The sequence below is a fragment of the Lissotriton helveticus genome, chromosome 9 (assembly GCF_964261635.1).
Source record: "Lissotriton helveticus chromosome 9, aLisHel1.1, whole genome shotgun sequence".
NCBI classification, from domain to species: domain Eukaryota; kingdom Metazoa; phylum Chordata; class Amphibia; order Caudata; family Salamandridae; genus Lissotriton; species Lissotriton helveticus.
In genome coordinates, this window is record NC_136070.1 from 244456430 (window position 1) to 244473732 (window position 17303).

The 17303-nt window shown below is 42.9% G+C and overlaps 1 protein-coding gene across 6 annotated transcripts in view; it reads left to right on the plus strand.

Moving 5' to 3' along the window:
- The window catches only part of DDHD1 (DDHD domain containing 1), a 466403-nt gene that overhangs the window by 335316 nt on the left and 113784 nt on the right, over nucleotides 1-17303 (plus strand). For all 6 annotated transcript variants that reach the window (XM_078659828.1, XM_078659830.1, XM_078659833.1 and 3 more), the window contains one exon: nucleotides 2836-2985. In XM_078659828.1, coding sequence (XP_078515954.1) covers nucleotides 2836-2985 — 150 coding nt within the window. The remainder of the gene's footprint in view (nucleotides 1-2835; nucleotides 2986-17303) is intronic.

Sequence of the window (17303 nt, forward strand, 5' to 3'; positions counted from 1 at the left end):
ACCCCACAACAACATCAGAGTTTCGATGATAATACTCAACATTAGGGATCACCCGTTGGGAAAAAAGTTCAGAAAGTCACACAGCCACCGTCCCTCCTCAAGCCCCGAATCTGACCAACCACTGGGCTCTAAGTAAGGAGGAGCAGTGGGGCCTGGCATACGTTACCCCTGGATCGCCATAACCACCATAGTTCCGCGCATCGCACGATGCTTCCAAGCCGTCCGATCACACTGTCCGTAGCAGTGCTTCAGAGTCAATCCATGAGGATGTGGCACAGCTGTGCCTATGCCTGCTCAGTCAGTGTCCCCCTCCTCCTGGAGACTGTCACGGTGCGCCGCCTCTCGGCCACCTGCTCCTTGCTGCGTACGCTTCCACTGCCGGAGATAGTCCTCCACCTGCTGCGGGTTGGTGAAAAACCGCTGTTTCCCCTGGTGCGTCACCCGCATTCTCGCCGGGTACAGCAGCGCATAGTCGATCTGAGACGTTTTTTCTTCACATCCAAGAATTTCCGCCGTTCCTCTTGTACCAGAGGCGTGAAGTCTGGTTAAATGGAAAAGGTAACCCCATCATATACCAGTTTTTGTTTCATGCGCGCAGCTCGTAAGGCAACATCATGGTCCTGGTAATTGGGCAAACGAACTATGATAGGCCTTAGCGGTTGACCAGGTTTCGGTTGTGGACCCAGCGACCTGTGGGCACGCTCAACAATACATTTTGCCGAGAAGGCTTCCGCTCCCATGGAGGTCAGGAGGAGTTTTTCAATATATTCCTCCATCCGCCCCGTGTTGGTGGACTCCGGAACATTAACCACGCGAATATTGTTTCGCCTACTCTGGGCTTTTAAGTCTTCATTTTTGGCCGTAATTGTCCGGAGTAAGTTGTCCATCCGATTTAGTCGCGCTGCATGACTGGCCGTGGTGTCGTCCGAGTCTGGGATGCGTCTCTCGGTTTCCTTGAGCCGTTCTTCGTGCTGGTCTACCTTATGCACCAACGCGTCCATCCTGGAGGACATCCTGTCTACTTTGTCCACCACAGTGGCGAACCCCTGCCTCATTTCCTGCAGTATTTGGTGCATGTCGAGGTCAGCAGATGCCGCCCCACTCCTCACTGGCTCCGTGCCAGGCGATTCAACCACCGGGGGCGCAGTCTTGGGTGTCCTTTTTGCGCCTCGAAAGTAATCTTCGGCTGGCGAGCATCCGGTTTCCCCATGATGACCGAGAGGGGGGCTATCTCACAGTCTCTCTGATGACTTTACCGGGGGCCAAGTAGCAATGCAGATAAATTAGCTCCGCGCGCGGTGCGCACTCCTTACAGACAGCGGTCCTCAGTGGTCACCTACGGTCGTCTGCCCGCCACCTCTGCAGTCCCTCAGAATAAGAGCGCCTCCCGGCACACTCTCTCTCTGGGCAGGGGAGTCCCACTCACCAATGGGCTGCCGGCCTGCTGGTAGGGCAAGTAGCAGCTATGAGCCACAGAGTCCAGTGACCTCGCCACTCGAACCTAGATCAGTCTCGTAATCCCGGCGTGTGAGGCACGTTCCGTGCCACCCAGCCCAGGAGACAGCTAGTGCAGGCCCCCTATCTCTTCCAGCACCTGGTGGGAGGTCAGCCACCAAACCTCGTGGGAGCACAAGTCACCGGTAGCAGCACAACTATGTAGAACAGGGGCGCCCTCTGCCCCAAAGTCCCAGCAAAGGACCACGTAGAGCCAACCGTCTGCTCTCCCTCTGGCGCACATCAGATCCCAGGGTATAATTCAGGCACTGTGTCTATCTCCGTGCAGTCCACCTCGAACTCCGACCCCTCACGAGTAAATAGACACCACCACCAGGGGTTCCTCTCGGCCTGCCTCGCCGTATGGCTTCCAAGCAGCAGCCTGCAGCCCGCCAAATCTTGCCAGTGGGGCCCCTTTGACACACCCAGGACCCTCACCAATAGTGCGAGGTCGGATCCGACAATCCTCTCACCATCGGGGTGCTCAGTTGCATATAGGCGCCTGTATTCACACTCACCGGCCGCCACCGCCGAACGTCACGGGGCGCGTCTATGCGGTCAGGCTGCAGGCTCCGCAATCATTGCCCTTCATCTCCCGGGGGGACTGCATAATAATGTCCAGTGGATGGGGCCTCTCACATCGGGCCCGCACTCCCAGTCACCTCTCAGGGCGCCACCAGCCGCGCAGTCTACGCACCCAGTGTCCGTGCCGCCAGCCGGTGACTCGCAGGGCCCACTCGCCTCGTGGCAGGCCGCGGCCTTGCTTGAGTCCAGACGCCGCCTTCCAGGGCAGATCTCGTTGAAATGTCTCCGGCCTTTGATCTCAGGACGGGCTTGAGCAATCCTCACCGAACTTGCTCCGATAGTAGCTAGGATAGTCAGCAATGCGCAGACAGTGGGGTTTCCAGGAGGCTCACTATATTAACAGGATTTGTTCAGGATAAATGAGCCAGGCAGCGGGAGCCTCACCGTCAGGCGGCCATTCCGCGTGTGCGCCCTCTAGCGCGCCCCCCCCCCCACTTGTGTTGTTCACAGTTCAGGAGCTGTGAATCTGGGATAGGAGAAGCATCGATTGAGGAAGCGTGTCCTGGGTTTTAGGTACCCAAGAAAGATACTTGCAGTACCCTTTTAGGAACTACAGATCCCAGACACCTAAAATGGTGTTTGGGTCTGCGGTACTTAGACAGATCATACAGACCGCAGCCCCCATTTTAGACATCAGAGATTTGCGTATGTGGCAACACTATAATGCATTAATTTATACCAGCTGGGTGTATGTAAAACTGTAGTATTCTGTGGATGAGTGATATATTCAACAAAAATTTTACATGTTCTTTTAAGGTTGAAAATTTCTTCTGTATGGGATCTCCCTTAGCAGTCTTTTTGGCATTGCGTGGAATTCGACCTGGAAATCACGGAAATCAAGAACATTTCCTTCCTAAAACAATTTGTAACCGATTGTTCAACATTTTTCACCCCACAGATCCAGTGGTGAGTTGTTTTTAATTTCATGATCATCTTAAACATTAGTGACAAGTTAACTTTGACATTAGACTGGTAATTTAGCACTATATAAAAATTCTAAGTGGTTCGGTGTGTAGAGTTCAGGTGGGGTGGTATAAGGCCCTCTTCATTTTACACATTGTTGATCGGTTTCCTTATAGGATTTTTTTAAAATCTATTTTATTAATACATGTGTTATAAAGAAAGACGAGACATATTGTCTGCTAAAGAAATATGTGAAATTGAAATGCGTTTTAGCAATGTTGTAGTAATGATCCTATTTCTACAAATGGATATGGGCCTAACAAACTCAAAATAGACTCACAATTTCTGGTGTTTCTTAGTTGTTTCTATAATCCACTTATTTTTTTTAACTGTCCCACAGTCTTCATGTGCTTACGAGTGCTTTTTCTGTATTATCTTGCTTAATTGTTTAGTTCCTTTGCACTAATTAATCTTTATTTCCTTTGTTTTTTTCCCTTTATTTTGATCCTTATATTGGGTTGTTTTTTTGGGGGGTGCAGATGCTTGTTAGCCTGAAGTGACAGGCCTAATTATCTATTTATTTCCTAACCTGGGTCCAAGTTAAATGTTACTGTAAGATTTCGCTCTGCCCATCTGGCGCAGCTGCAGGCTGCCCGCACTGGAACCTTGCAGTTCTAGATTCTGGAAAGCAAATGTCCTCTAAACATGGCTCATGGCATGTTTTTTTTTTAATTAATGACTGATTTTAAAATAGGACAGGTTTCTTGAACGACAGGGACATGTTAACAGCTCAGAGGGCAGTTCTGTCTCATAAGCAATAGCTCACCATAAGATATACCCTGAGTAAAGCTGTTGGATGGAAGCTAGTCCCATGTAGGAGGCTTTTTGGGGCAGTTGTTTTTCTCTGAAAAGAGTTGTCGCTATCATGTCATTCTTGATGTCTTGATAGCCACTGGTAAATTCAGAAATTGTACTTGTGTTTCACTAATTGTACATGTGAATTTAAGGCCATAGTCATTCTGATTAAGATTATTAAAGTAAAAAAAAAAAATCTTCTTGTGTATTGTTCCAGCTGATGAATAGATCTTCTATGTATCCCCACCATAGTGTAGTGTAGTTCCTATTATCCCAATAGGCTCTGCGCATTGGAATAATACCTTCAATAGTATAGGCCTAGACCAGACGTTAACTAGGTCTACTACTGTCGATATTAGACTTAAAGTTTTGGGTTTGCCAGCTAGCTCAGAGTTCACTAGAAACTTTCTCGAATAGGCAAGGAGGAGTTGAACCTCCCTGGATAGACAAGAAGGGATTTAGTTTCTGACAACCATAGAACATGACAACTTTGCTCTCCCCTAATCAAGAGTGTATCTCGAGAGTCGTGTGAACAAAAGGCAATTTATTTTACTCAGTCAGTACGTGCATTCTTAGTCTCATCAGATTGTAGAGAAAAGGAAGAGACGGGCGTGTTCAATAAAAGATGTTATTTAATGATCAGTCTCTTTTCTCATACAAGAGAAATGGATCGATATTATTGCAATACTTATGGTTAAGTAAAGTGCATACATTAAAAGCAGACGTATAAAATAATACTGTAAAAACATTGATATGGTTTCTAAGCCATATGAAGGTTTAAAATGAATAAGATATATTACATACACATATACATTTGACTACTCGTACTCAACTGGTGTTTCTAACTACGCCTACCCCGTGTACCTGACCTAAGTCTAATGCGTGGGCGGGAATAGAAAGTAGCAGTTTAAGTTAAGTTTGTTTTGCCAAGTGACTGACTAAAGAATTCTCTGTGAGGGGTTATTCAGGTCTGTACCTGGAATCTAGGATGGATGAGGGATGGTATCTCTCGTCTCTGGCCTCGATATTCCAGGCTGCCTGCGAGGGCTACCCGGAAGCGCCGGAGCTGGATTTCTCGGCAGGAGAATAGACAGCTTCTCGTTCTCAGCGCGTCAGGAAGGCGGGGCTGCGCCAGCGGGGTCTGCTCTGCTCTGGGCTTCGGCAAGTCTGGCTGCTCCGATCTCGTCACCACCGCGTGTGTTTGCATAGGGCAATATCGGTAATATTTATACCTTTAAGGTGCCGAGATTGACGTAAGGATGGACATAGATACGTCAATAAGGATGTCATACGACCAGGTCGTTAGCACATTCTTTTGCTGAAGTTCTCGGTGAAATCAAAACAATGGCCGCAGGGTTTTTCCCAGGTTGTCATAGGTTTGATTTGTTTTGAGAACTCCGTATGCCTTATCAGGGGCTGGAGGAATATTGCTTGTCTAATTAGATGGCAAGCGTTATGACCTAATCAGATAACACGTTCCTGTGCCGTAGTGTGGCTTTATCAGATAACGGTTCCTGCATCATGGGGGTTTTCTGCCTCATGGGATGGCTGCTAGTTAACTTGTTAGTTTGTTAACCAGAATAGGGTCAGGAATAGGGGGATCGATACAGAACCTATAGGAATACATCACACCCACTTCACGCTAACTATGGACATATTTACTAATCTATGCATAGTAAAACATACGGTAGAGTATCGTGTATACCTTACCACCCCAAAATACATAAATGCATTTTGAAATTATCAAATATACGGAAAAAAAGCATTTACATGTATTGTATGCACTCAAGCTGTGAAATAATGCTAAAGTAATCACGCATTTGTATACATTATTGCTAAATGGTATATGAGAATTTACACATGAAATGGCTCTTAATACAGAAAAAAGTTCGAGACCATTCCATCACAGAATAAAATAATTATGAACATACCAGCGGGCAGCTAATGTCTATAAGCTATCTAAAAGTAGAAATCTTAGTTCTCTAAGAATAGTTCTTACTTTAAGCAGAAGATAGTGTCCCGAAAAATATGCAAAAATATTTTGGGGCTGCTGAAAAAATTGCTGTCCGTGAACTGGAGGGAAAAATGTTCATGGTATTTTGCTTTTCTAGTTGAAGGCCAAATTCAGGGAACGCCGTGTACGAGCTTGCTCAAAAGTCTCTATTTCTGCTCTGGTGAGAACATCATATAATTTAGACTCTCGAAAAAGTTGTCAACAGCTTCCTGGGAGAGTTCCACTAACTCGGAAATAGGTGTAACCATGCATTCGTGCGCATGATTGTCTCCATTGACATTCTGTTTTGGATTGCTGACAGAAGGTCATACCTGATCGATGCTGCTTTCATTTTGAACTTCACTACCCCTTAATCGTAGTGGTGAAGCTTCCACGAATGCTGTCATCAGGATTGGTAGCCGTTGAGGGCAGCACAAAGCATGAGCCTTTGTTGGACTCAACAATGTTTCTGCATCCATTGGCGCATCCGATTGTAGCGTCAGACAGGTGTCTAACACGCATTCTTCTCCGCATAGCAGGCACCTTAATACAGGTAAAACACATCGATGCCACATTGGTCGAAATGAAAGAAACCAAGTCATGTTCAGGTCTCTAAGCCGGGATAGTCCCAGGATTTTTGATATCCGGTCCCGGTATCCAATGGCTAGGATTGTTTCTTCCCTTGTCTCAGGTGTTTTGTCTGTGACATGGTTTGCCATAACGAAATATAAGGACCAAGAATAGGATTCCTGCAATTAGTCCTAAAATGAGGGGAAGTCCGCCAAAAATCGAATGGACGAAATCTGGAAAAATACCCAGTATGGCTTTGAATGGTGTTAATGCCATCGAAAATACTGTCTTAAATACTTTTGAGACTCCACTGGTATCAGAAATATTTAAGATTTCATTCAGGATTTGTGCGAAATGTATGGGGGAATTAGTCGATAACAATGAATGTATCTCTGCAGTCGTCCTTGCGACTAGGAGATCATACGTTTCTTTTGATGACGTGAGCCTTGTCGGCGTCTGAAGAAGCACTGTTTTCATTCTGCTTAAAGTATCTATTCGAATAGAAGTAATTTTCAAGTTGGGCCATGCCCTTGCCTCCCTGTCTGGAAAGGAGCTGGGGAACAATAAGCGTCCACAGCACTTGACCTTCGCAGTCGTAGTTACGAGATAAGGAGTCCCGGGCATAAGACTACAGCATCTGCGGTCCACAATTAGAATGTAACTCCCATTATAGTGTCTTTGAAAGAATGGTTCTATCTCTGTAGCAGGTGTGCCTAGCTGGTGACATGAAAGGTTATTTGAGTTCCCTTCACAGGCTCCATGCAAACTAATTCCGTTACACAGAAGTGTACCGCTTAGTGACATCGCACAATTATTGCCACTAAGAAACACTTTCTGTCCTTTATTACTGACACATGCATGTGAATAGGGCAGGTTCCATGTTGTTTTAATGTACCCTTTTCCCAATTTTTCGTACATGCCAGCCTGTATATATTTTTGGCAGTATTGAAACCTGAAGGTTGATATTGGAATATTAATTATCCCATGTATTATCCATTCACTGACAGGTCGTTCTGACATTGTCACTGGTAATCTTTCGAGTTTCTCAATGCTCAGGATTGTATAATCAGCACCCTTCTGGGCCATACTGATTTGTTTATCAGTAAGGTTAAAGATATTGAAAAGTGACGTTGTGTTGATTAAACGCCAAGGCACATAGCCTGAACGCAGATTTTGTAACGTCCAGCCAAGCTGTACAATAGAACGCAATTGAGACTGACCGTGTTGTAACAACAGTAAGTCTTGCGATATTATGTCGATTGCTGAAGACACAATGCTGTCCAGAGAAAAAATTCTGGAGGACAGTCATTAACCCATTGTCCACTACAGAAAGTGATTTGTCCAAATTAATACGGTCAATTTCCCGTATCCTTTCTGCTGTCTCAATTTGAGTAACCTTCCAGGCCTCATTGTATGCTGCATATACAGAGGCTGCTATGAAACGCTTTTGACGCTGTTTGCGTGGTCCCATAGTGAAATCACGCAAGTCAGCACCATCAGTAAGTAAAGTTAGGTGTTGCTTAATTTCTGCCAGTGTGGAAGTTTGTAGCCATTGAAGGCATAATTTGCCCACACTGTAGGTGGTTATTATCCCTGGGTGATGTCTTTGGGGATATCTAGGGTCTGGCCTGGTCATTTTGAACCCCTGTGTTTTGTTCAGGAATCTGTCTTGACAGTTATTAGTATCTGTGGGCCAGATCAACCACTGTTTCCAATCTGGATGTGTTCTGTTTTGGTTTAATACATAATTTACGTCTATCTCTTCATCTGTAGAGCTATTGCTGTTCATTGTTGGTTTTGGAATAGACGGTTTATTTAAGTCTTTGATTTTGGCTAAGCCAAGACAGGTAGTTTGTTGAACAGTGTCATTTAAAAATATCATTTGTTCTGGGATCATGCAGGCTCTAAACAAAGATTCTATACCCTGTACTTGCCATTCTTTTGTGCCCCAAACACTTTTCAATTCAACATTTTTGTCCCAATAATCAAAACCAAAAGTATTCATTTGTTCAAAGAATGAGTCTGAATATATCAATTTTGTGTTGGTTATCATGGTCTTTGTCCCGGTCTTATTTGACAATTTGAAATAAAATGTTTCAGCATTACTTATGTTAAAACCTGAAAAGTATGAATATTTGTCATAAACGGTTCTTGAGCTTCCTTTTGGAGGGGTTGCACAATGTTCCCATTGATTATAATTTAAAACATTTCTAGGTTGTTCAGATCTATGTAAAAAATGGTTACCATAGTGGTTGTAGCAATACATAGTATCATAATTTGTAGAACCCTGCAAATAATCATGTTTGGTAAATTTAGCAGACATCACTAAGTCAGACATCATATTGTTTATACTTTCAAAGTCCCAATCATCAGCAAATGTGCTTGGTTTTACGAAGTCACTCAATGAGATTTTAATTTGGTGTGGATATTTCAGGATTTCAACCGGACCATAGATTTCGTAGTCAGTGTTGTCCCATGCTACCCCACCCGGTATAGGATTGGCTGTGAAGTTGACTGAAGAAAGTTCTCTTTTCTCGACATGTGAAGATGTGTGTGGTTTGAGGATCAAGTTGATTTTCTGACTTGCTGTGTCCATTTTAGCATATTTTCCCTCAATGAAGCGTCCCAAAGTTAGTATTATGATGAGCCAAAGTATGAGGATAAATGCACCAAAACCCACCCAAAATTCAATCCATGGAGAAATCAGATATGTTTCTTTCAGTTGTTTCAAAAGTTCTTTAGCTTTATCTTTAAAGGTTTTTGTTGATGGCTGTGTTTTTGATTCAGTGAAGCCTTCGGAGGAATCATCGAAGTTTATGAAGTAGCCGGATGCAGTTCTGTCAATTGTTCCAATTGCTTCAGGATTACTGTTTCTTGCATAGTCGTTTGTTACTTCATTATAGGTTGGTGTGTCTCTGCTAAATGTTTTTATTTGGGTGTTCAGAGGTCTAAGTTCCATTGCATTGTTGCATAGTCCTTGTCGTTCTTCTGTAGGCGTTTCGAATGTGATTAGCCTCTTTGTTAGGACCTCTGTACTGGTAGCGAACCTTGGTGTTCTGCTACTTATGGGGAGTCCACTTGGCCTACTATTTGTTATCGGCCACATGATTGTGGTTTTACCAGGTCGATGGATACAACTCGGTTCTCCTTTTTACCAGCAAGCGGCGGTAGTACTACTGATCTTGTCCCGTTGACAGACAAGACAGGAACTGCTTTTCTGTAAGAAGGCCCAAATTCCTTCTTTACCGCGATCTTTTCTCTGGCTAGATCCCCGACTTTTGGAATCCAGACAGGTCTTGCTGGGACAGGTGGTGGTTCTTCAGTGGTTGTTGGCTGCTGTTTCAACTTTATGTTGCTCAGGTCTTTTCTTGTTTCGTTTAAGTCCTGTAAAATAGCCAAACGATCTTTGATATCAAAGCTTTTTTCCTTTACCACTGAAGTCTGACTGTCAAGGTCAGAGATTAACATCCTAGTTCCAAATAATAATTCGTACGGACTGAATCCCTTCAGAGAATTTCTTGGCAGGTTATTTAGACTACGTTGGACACTTATTAGATGTTTGACTTACCCAGCTCCCGAACCTAATATCCTTTCCGTTATAGATTGCTTTATGCCTTGGTTTTTTCTTTACACCATCCCGTATCCCTCAGGAAGGAAGTGAGAAGATTCCCGCTGTGCTATGCTCATTTGGCCATGTTTCCCCTCAGGCTGGAGGGCTAGAGTGAAAACAATGGTCAAACGTAGCATGCTCTTAGCGTATATGCCATTTAGACTCGCAAATGTTTGTATAACAGTCCAGACGTCAGCCGAGGGCTGGTGATCTACATTATAAGTGGAAACTAGCCTGTATATGTTAATCGCAAGCCTTGCTTTTTACTGTTGATTTTTTCTGGAGTGAAACGACACGGTATTACACCGTTTCTCTCACCACTGCGATTCCTGTTGCAGTTGGGGCACTTTTTTACAAACATGGTGTGATGCAGGCTCATGCCTGGCCACCAGTACCTTGATTGTAATTCTTCCAGAGAATCTTTTAGTTTGAGGTGTCTGAGACCCTCGCCCATATGTGCGTCTGCGATTAACAAGTTTCTCCTGTCCATGTTTGGAATCACTCTATCCCCCACTCCAGGGATTCGAGCAAAAGGGACGGAGTTTGCATCGATTATGTATGTATAATTGAGTGGATAGTTGATCGGTAGCGCTGAGCAGTCACCTTTTGATGACGTTTTCACAGCCAGCACTGTTTCACCGTCAATATACTTTACTGTACGCTTTTTTCGAACTACGGAAGCCGATTTAGTTGCTACCGCTGTGGCTGTCTCAGCCAATGAATTCCCTGCAACGTGAACGCCATCACGCTGATGACTCAGTGAGTGTGTCACGTGAGTCTTTGGTAGTTCTTTTTGTAAAAGAGCTATTTGTTCATAAAGCAGTTTTTGCTTTATTGTTGCACCTGTGTCATCTTTGTAACCGTTTTGAATCCATGTCTGCAAATCGTTGTTATATGATTTGACGCAGTAATATGAATCGGACACTATAAGTGTCGGGAATTCGCGATCCGCATTATCTAGCGCCATTTTCAATGCTATTATTTCAGTCTGTTGTTCTGAATTAGTTTCTACTGAGTGTGTTTTTTTTAATAGAGGTCTTAGTTTACCTCCGCGCCACACTTCTTTTGTAATCTCACATGTTGGGTTGTATGCTTGTTCTCCCCAAACGGAGGGTTGAGCATGTCCGTCTGTATAGATTACACAAGCGTATTGTCGTAAGGGCAGAATGTCGATTGGCAGAGGGAATGTTCTTTCATATTCTAGATTTTTTAGTTCCTCTAGTTCTGGATCAAAGTAGTAGTATACTTTGTCCGTTGTAATGGAATTCACCCATTGTATCCTTCCGGATCCAATGTTGTTGTTGGTAAATTACACGGTGTTGTTAATGCCTCAAAGGCTGATTCTGCTGTTCTGACTGTGATACGTCTACCGTCAGCTTGATCTTTTTTCTCTAGCTATTGCGGTTTGAACTGCATGAACAATTTTTTCTTTAATGCTGAATTTCTGTTCAGCTTCTGTGTACAAGTGTGATTTGAATGCAATTGGTACCTTTTCTCCCTCATTAGAGGTCAGGTATGTGAATCCGCATCTTTCTGGGATGACTCGAATCACAAGATTGCGTGTGTTATCACGTGTTTCTAATTTTGTTTTAATTAGCATGTCTGTTTGTAAGGATCACAGAATTTCTGTGTGTATTTGAGTCCAATTGGTTCTTTTAAAATCTGGTTTTATTAGATCATAAAGGGGTTTGACCCTTTCTGCGTAATTTGCAATGTATGTTCTTCCGAAATTTAGGAAGCCTAGAATTGACTGTAGGTTTTTTAGTGTTCTAGGTGCTTGGAGTACGGCACATTTCTCTAGAAAATTGTCAGCCAGGCTTTTGCCTTCACTTGATAATTCATATCCTAAGAACAGGACTGTCAGATGGGCAATTCTGGATTTTTTAAAGTTGAATTTGTAACCCTCTGCTGCGAACCCAAGTATTATGGTGTTCACTCGCTTCAAGTGAGTCTCCAAGTCATCATCTGTTAAGTATATGTCGTCGACATACGATAATGCTTCGTCGTCATATGTTTGTAGTAATTCTGTTACTCTCGCTGAGAATACTCCCGGGCTGTTCTTGTACCCCTGGGCTAACCGACAGAATTGTTTTTGAGTGCCATTTATTGAGAATGCAGACAAATATCTGCTCTCTGGTGCTATGTTTTGACAAAAGAATCCATTAGAGATGTCTAATGTTGTTTTGTATTTTTTGCGCACTATGTTATTCATTAGTGCAGCACTATGCGAGTTTTGCACTGCAAAAGTTTTGCAACATGAGTTAAGGTGTCGGTAATCCAAAACTAGACGATATGAATTGTCTGGTTTGGAGACCGGAAACAAAGGGTTGTTCATTTGTGAGGTGCAAGTTTCAATCACCCCCTGGTATTCTAGCTGATCTAGGATTTCTTTTACCTGTTTTTTAGCTTCTTGCTTAATTGGGTACTGCCTCTGTGCAGTAGGTTGTGATTTGAACTGGATTTTGTGAGGAGGAGAGTCCTCATCCCATCCTACGTGATTTTTATATAAAGCAGGAGCTAGGGCTACTGCCCACTTTCTAGCAAGTGTGTATTTTTTATGAATTGGGATGTGATTTGAGAAGGCAGGCATAATTATTTCTTCGCCATGAGGGCAATCCCTGACAAACTCTGGTGGCCAGTCTTTTTCAGCTAGAAGGATGTCATAGCCCTTGGAGAGATTATCCCAAAATAGTCCCCTTATTTTTCTAGTCTTATCCCCCTCTATACGTAAAGTTATTTCATATATTTTGTGAGGTTTGCTAACTCTGGTGTCTGCAGTTTCCACTTGAAGATATTCATTCGTGTCCACTGTCTCCAGATGATTCATAAGGACTTTGCGAGCTATGCTCACTTCTGCTGCGCTGTCTAGCATTGTCTGAGCCCATTCTCCGTTTTTCAGTTGTGTCCTCAGTATTCTCGGCATTGTTAACTACCTTGATACTGGCTACCTTCTTTTTTGGAAATTGTAATTTCTTTTTTAGCTGAGCAGGTTCCTTGTCTTTGGACTTGGCGTGCTCTTCTCTTTGTTCTGATCGTCCTCTTCTTTCCGATTTCTGCGAGGAAGTCTGAAAAGATTGAGAGGGACGTGTATCAATGTCTTGATATCTATCAGGCTTCTTTATATTATCCCTATTTCTAAGGTTCTATCTTTTCCCAGAGGGGTCACTCTGGGGTGACCTGTGTCTTTGGTTCGGAGATTTTTCTCTTCGCCTAGGAGACCTTCCTCTGGACTGGAATTTCTTTTCTTTAGGATTGGATTGTTTGTTTCCATCCCAGCTCTTTTTTTGTGATGTTGAGTTATTATTAAAAAATATTTTTTCAGGACTTTCAATCAGTTGTGGTTTTACTGGTATTCCACCTAAACTATCTCTACCTAGTTCCTCATAGGATTTTTCTATGATTCTGGCAATTATCTGCTGGTTGGTCTGCTATATCTGTCTCTTTTAGCCTCTGGCAGATCGCCACGTTTGCTGCTTCTCCCTTTATGTTGGCTAATAATATAGCCGAGACCTGCTTGAAGTCTTTTAGTAATTTCATACCAAGAGTTAAATCGGGTTCTGGACCATATTCGTCTTGAATTTGTTTTAGCACATCTGGTATTACCGAAATGGATGGAACACCGTGCGTTTTTGTGTAGATGGAAGCAAAGACTGTACCCCAAGTGTCACAGTCCTCAATGTGTGGTGTGATTCCCATTGGAAGACAGATAGTCAGAATCCTGTGTTTTTCTAACGGGGTCGTGTCTGGAAACACAGCCTCTATTTGGGTGATTTTTTGTGCTAACCAGAATGGTATTTGTTCCCGTTTAGCTGGTACTTTACCTAGGCAGGATTGTATGTTCTGTGGTGTAATTGTATTTGTGTTCCCCTGGTGAGGGGTCAGCTGTGGAATTTTAATTGCTGGCTGAATTGTTGAAGTCCGCATCACATATTGGACTAATTGTCTATGTATCTTTATTAATTGTTTTAGTTGTACTAAAAGATCTGCTGCAGGCATTCTTTCGAACTCTGGATGTGGTGTGTATCCGGCTAGGACCGGCCACGTTGCTCCTGGTCTACCTAAAGGACCGAGCCTGGTGATGTGATTATTGTGTTTTAGGGCGCCATTAAATAAGAGCAGGTGCTCTTGAAATTTAAGTGGTACTTCCACCTCCTCGAAAGGAGTATACTCTTCAGGAGGTTCCTCTGTTTTGTAATAGTGGAAGTACTTTGTTACAGCATTTGCTGCTGGAAAATGTATCCATGAATAGTATACCTCTGTCTGCCGATATTCGTGTGCCTCAATTACGAATATGACTGTACCACCTCTAGGTGTCAGTCCATTTTCTATAAGTTTTAAGGTTATAGATTTCCTTTTGATGACCGGGATGAGTATTATATCCTGGTCTGCTTCTTGCAGTGCAGTATCAGCTGCTGCGAGTTCAGTTGCTAATCTAACTGCCTCTCTTTCATCATCACTGTCTACCATTTTACCGACAGGATGGTTACTTTGTTTGTTTGCAGATCAGGTTTCTTATGGAAACAAAGATTAGATGCACAATATTTTGGAACGGTTTATCCTTCAACGTTGACTAAACCAAGTACCATACATAGGAGTTTCCTCCTGCGAGGTTTGGCGGATATTACCTTTCACCCACTCCAGACGTCTTTGGAGTATTATGGGAAAAGGGGTCTGAGTGAGAAAGCACGACTGAGTTACTCTAAATGTCTTACGTTAGTTTTATCGCCCTTCCAAACGCGTTGGGCGCCATGTAGTGTAGTTCCTATTATCCCAATAGGCTCTGCGCATTGGAATAATACCTTCAATAGTATAGGCCTAGACCAGACGTTAACTAGGTCTACTACTGTCGATATTAGACTTAAAGTTTTGGGTTTGCCAGCTAGCTCAGAGTTCACTAGAAACTTTCTCGAATAGGCAAGGAGGAGTTGAACCTCCCTGGATAGACAAGAAGGGATTTAGTTTCTGACAACCATAGAACATGACAACTTTGCTCTCCCCTAATCAAGAGTGTATCTCGAGAGTCGTGTGAACAAAAGGCAATTTATTTTACTCAGTCAGTACGTGCATTCTTAGTCTCATCAGATTGTAGAGAAAAGGAAGAGACGGGCGTGTTCAATAAAAGATGTTATTTATTGATCAGTCTCTTTTCTCATACAAGAGAAATGGATCGATATTATTGCAATACTTATGGTTAAGTAAAGTGCATACATTAAAAGCAGAAGTATAAAATAATACTGTAAAAACATTGATATGGGTTCTAAGCCATATGAAGGTTTAAAATGAATAAGATATATTACATACACATATACATTTGACTACTCGTACTCAACTGGTGTTTCTAACTACGCCTACCCCGTGTACCTGACCTAAGTCTAATGCGTGGGCGGGAATAGAAAGTAGCAGTTTAAGTTAAGTTTGTTTTGCCAAGTGACTGACTAAAGAATTCTCTGTGAGGGGTTATTCAGTTCTGTACCTGGAATCTAGGATGGATGAGGAATGGTATCTCTTGTCTCTGGCCTCGATATTCCAGGCTGCCTGCGAGGGCTACCCGGAAGCGCCGGAGCTGGATTTCTCGGCAGGAGAATAGACAGCTTCTCGTTCTCAGCGCGTCAGGAAGGCGGGGCTGCGCCAGCGGGGTCTGCTCTGCTCTGGGCTTCGGCAAGTCTGGCTGCTCCGATCTAGTCACCACCGCGTGTGTTTGCATAGGGCAATATCGGTAATATTTATACCTTTAAGGTGCCGAGATTGACGTAAGGATGGACATAGATACGTCAATAAGGATGTCATACTACCAGGTCGTTAGCACATTCTTTTGCTGAAGTTCTCGGTGAAATCAAAACAATGGCCGCAGGGTTTTTCCCAGGTTGTCATAGGTTTGATTTGTTTTGAGAACTCCGTATGCCTTATCAGGGGCTGGAGGAATATCGCTTGTCTAATTAGATGGCAAGCGTTATGACCTAATCAGATAACACGTTCCTGTGCCGTAGTGTGGCTTTATCAGATAACGGTTCCTGCATCATGGGGGTTTTCTGCCTTATGGGATGGCTGCTAGTTAACTTGTTAGTTTAACCAGAATAGGGTCAGGAATAGGGGGATCGATACAGAACCTATAGGAAGGATTTTTTTTAAATCTATTTTATTAATACATGTGTTATAAAGAAAGACGAGACATATTGTCTGCTAAAGAAATATGTGAAATTGAAATGCGTTTTAGCAATGTTGTAGTAATGATCCTATTTCTACAAATGGATATGGGCCTAACAAACTCAAAATAGACTCACAATTTCTGGTGTTTCTTAGTTGTTTCTATAATCCACGTATTTTTTTTAACTGTCCCACAGTCTTCATGTGCTTACGAGTGCTTTTTCTGTATTATCTTGCTTAATTGTTTAGTTCCTTTGCACTAATTAATCTTTATTTCCTTTGTTTTTTTCCCTTTATTTTGATCCTTATATTGGGTTGTTTTTTTGGGGGGTGCAGATGCTTGTTAGCCTGAAGTGACAGGCCTAATTATCTATTTATTTCCTAACCTGGGTCCAAGTAAAATGTTACTGTAAGATTTCGCTCTGCCCATCTGGCGCAGCTGCAGGCTGCCCGCACTGGAACCTTGCAGTTCTAGATTCTGGAAAGCAAATGTCCTCTAAACATGGCTCATGGCATGTTTTTTTTTTAATTAATGACTGATTTTAAAATAGGACAGGTTTCTTGAACGACAGGGACATGTTAACAGCTCAGAGGGCAGTTCTGTCTCATAAGCAATAGCTCACCATAAGATATACCCTGAGTAAAGCTGTTGGATGGAAGCAAGTCCCATGTAGGAGGCTTTTTGGGGCAGTTGTTTTTCCCTGAAAAGAGTTGTCGCTATCATGTCATTCTTGATGTCTTGATAGCCACTGGTAAATTCAGAAATTGTACTTGTGTTTCACTAATTGTACATGTGAATTTAAGGCCATAGTCATTCTGATTAAGATTATTAAAGTAAAAAAAAAAAATCTTCTTGTGTATTGTTCCAGCTGATGAATAGATCTTCTATGTATCCCCACCATAGAACTATTTATCTAGGTATCCTTAATTATCTCCTCCGCAAGCTGCTACTTTCTCCCAACATCCCATGGTGATATGTGCAGCTTGGAGAGAAAGATATTCCCATTGCAATGTCACATTGTTGTTGGTATGTATCTTGGTTGAATAGTAAAGCCTTGCTGGTAACACACATCACTATCATGTTGAGCAACATACATGAGTGTTGTAATGCTCCCATATTAATTTCAGAAAATATTGCCATGCATTTAT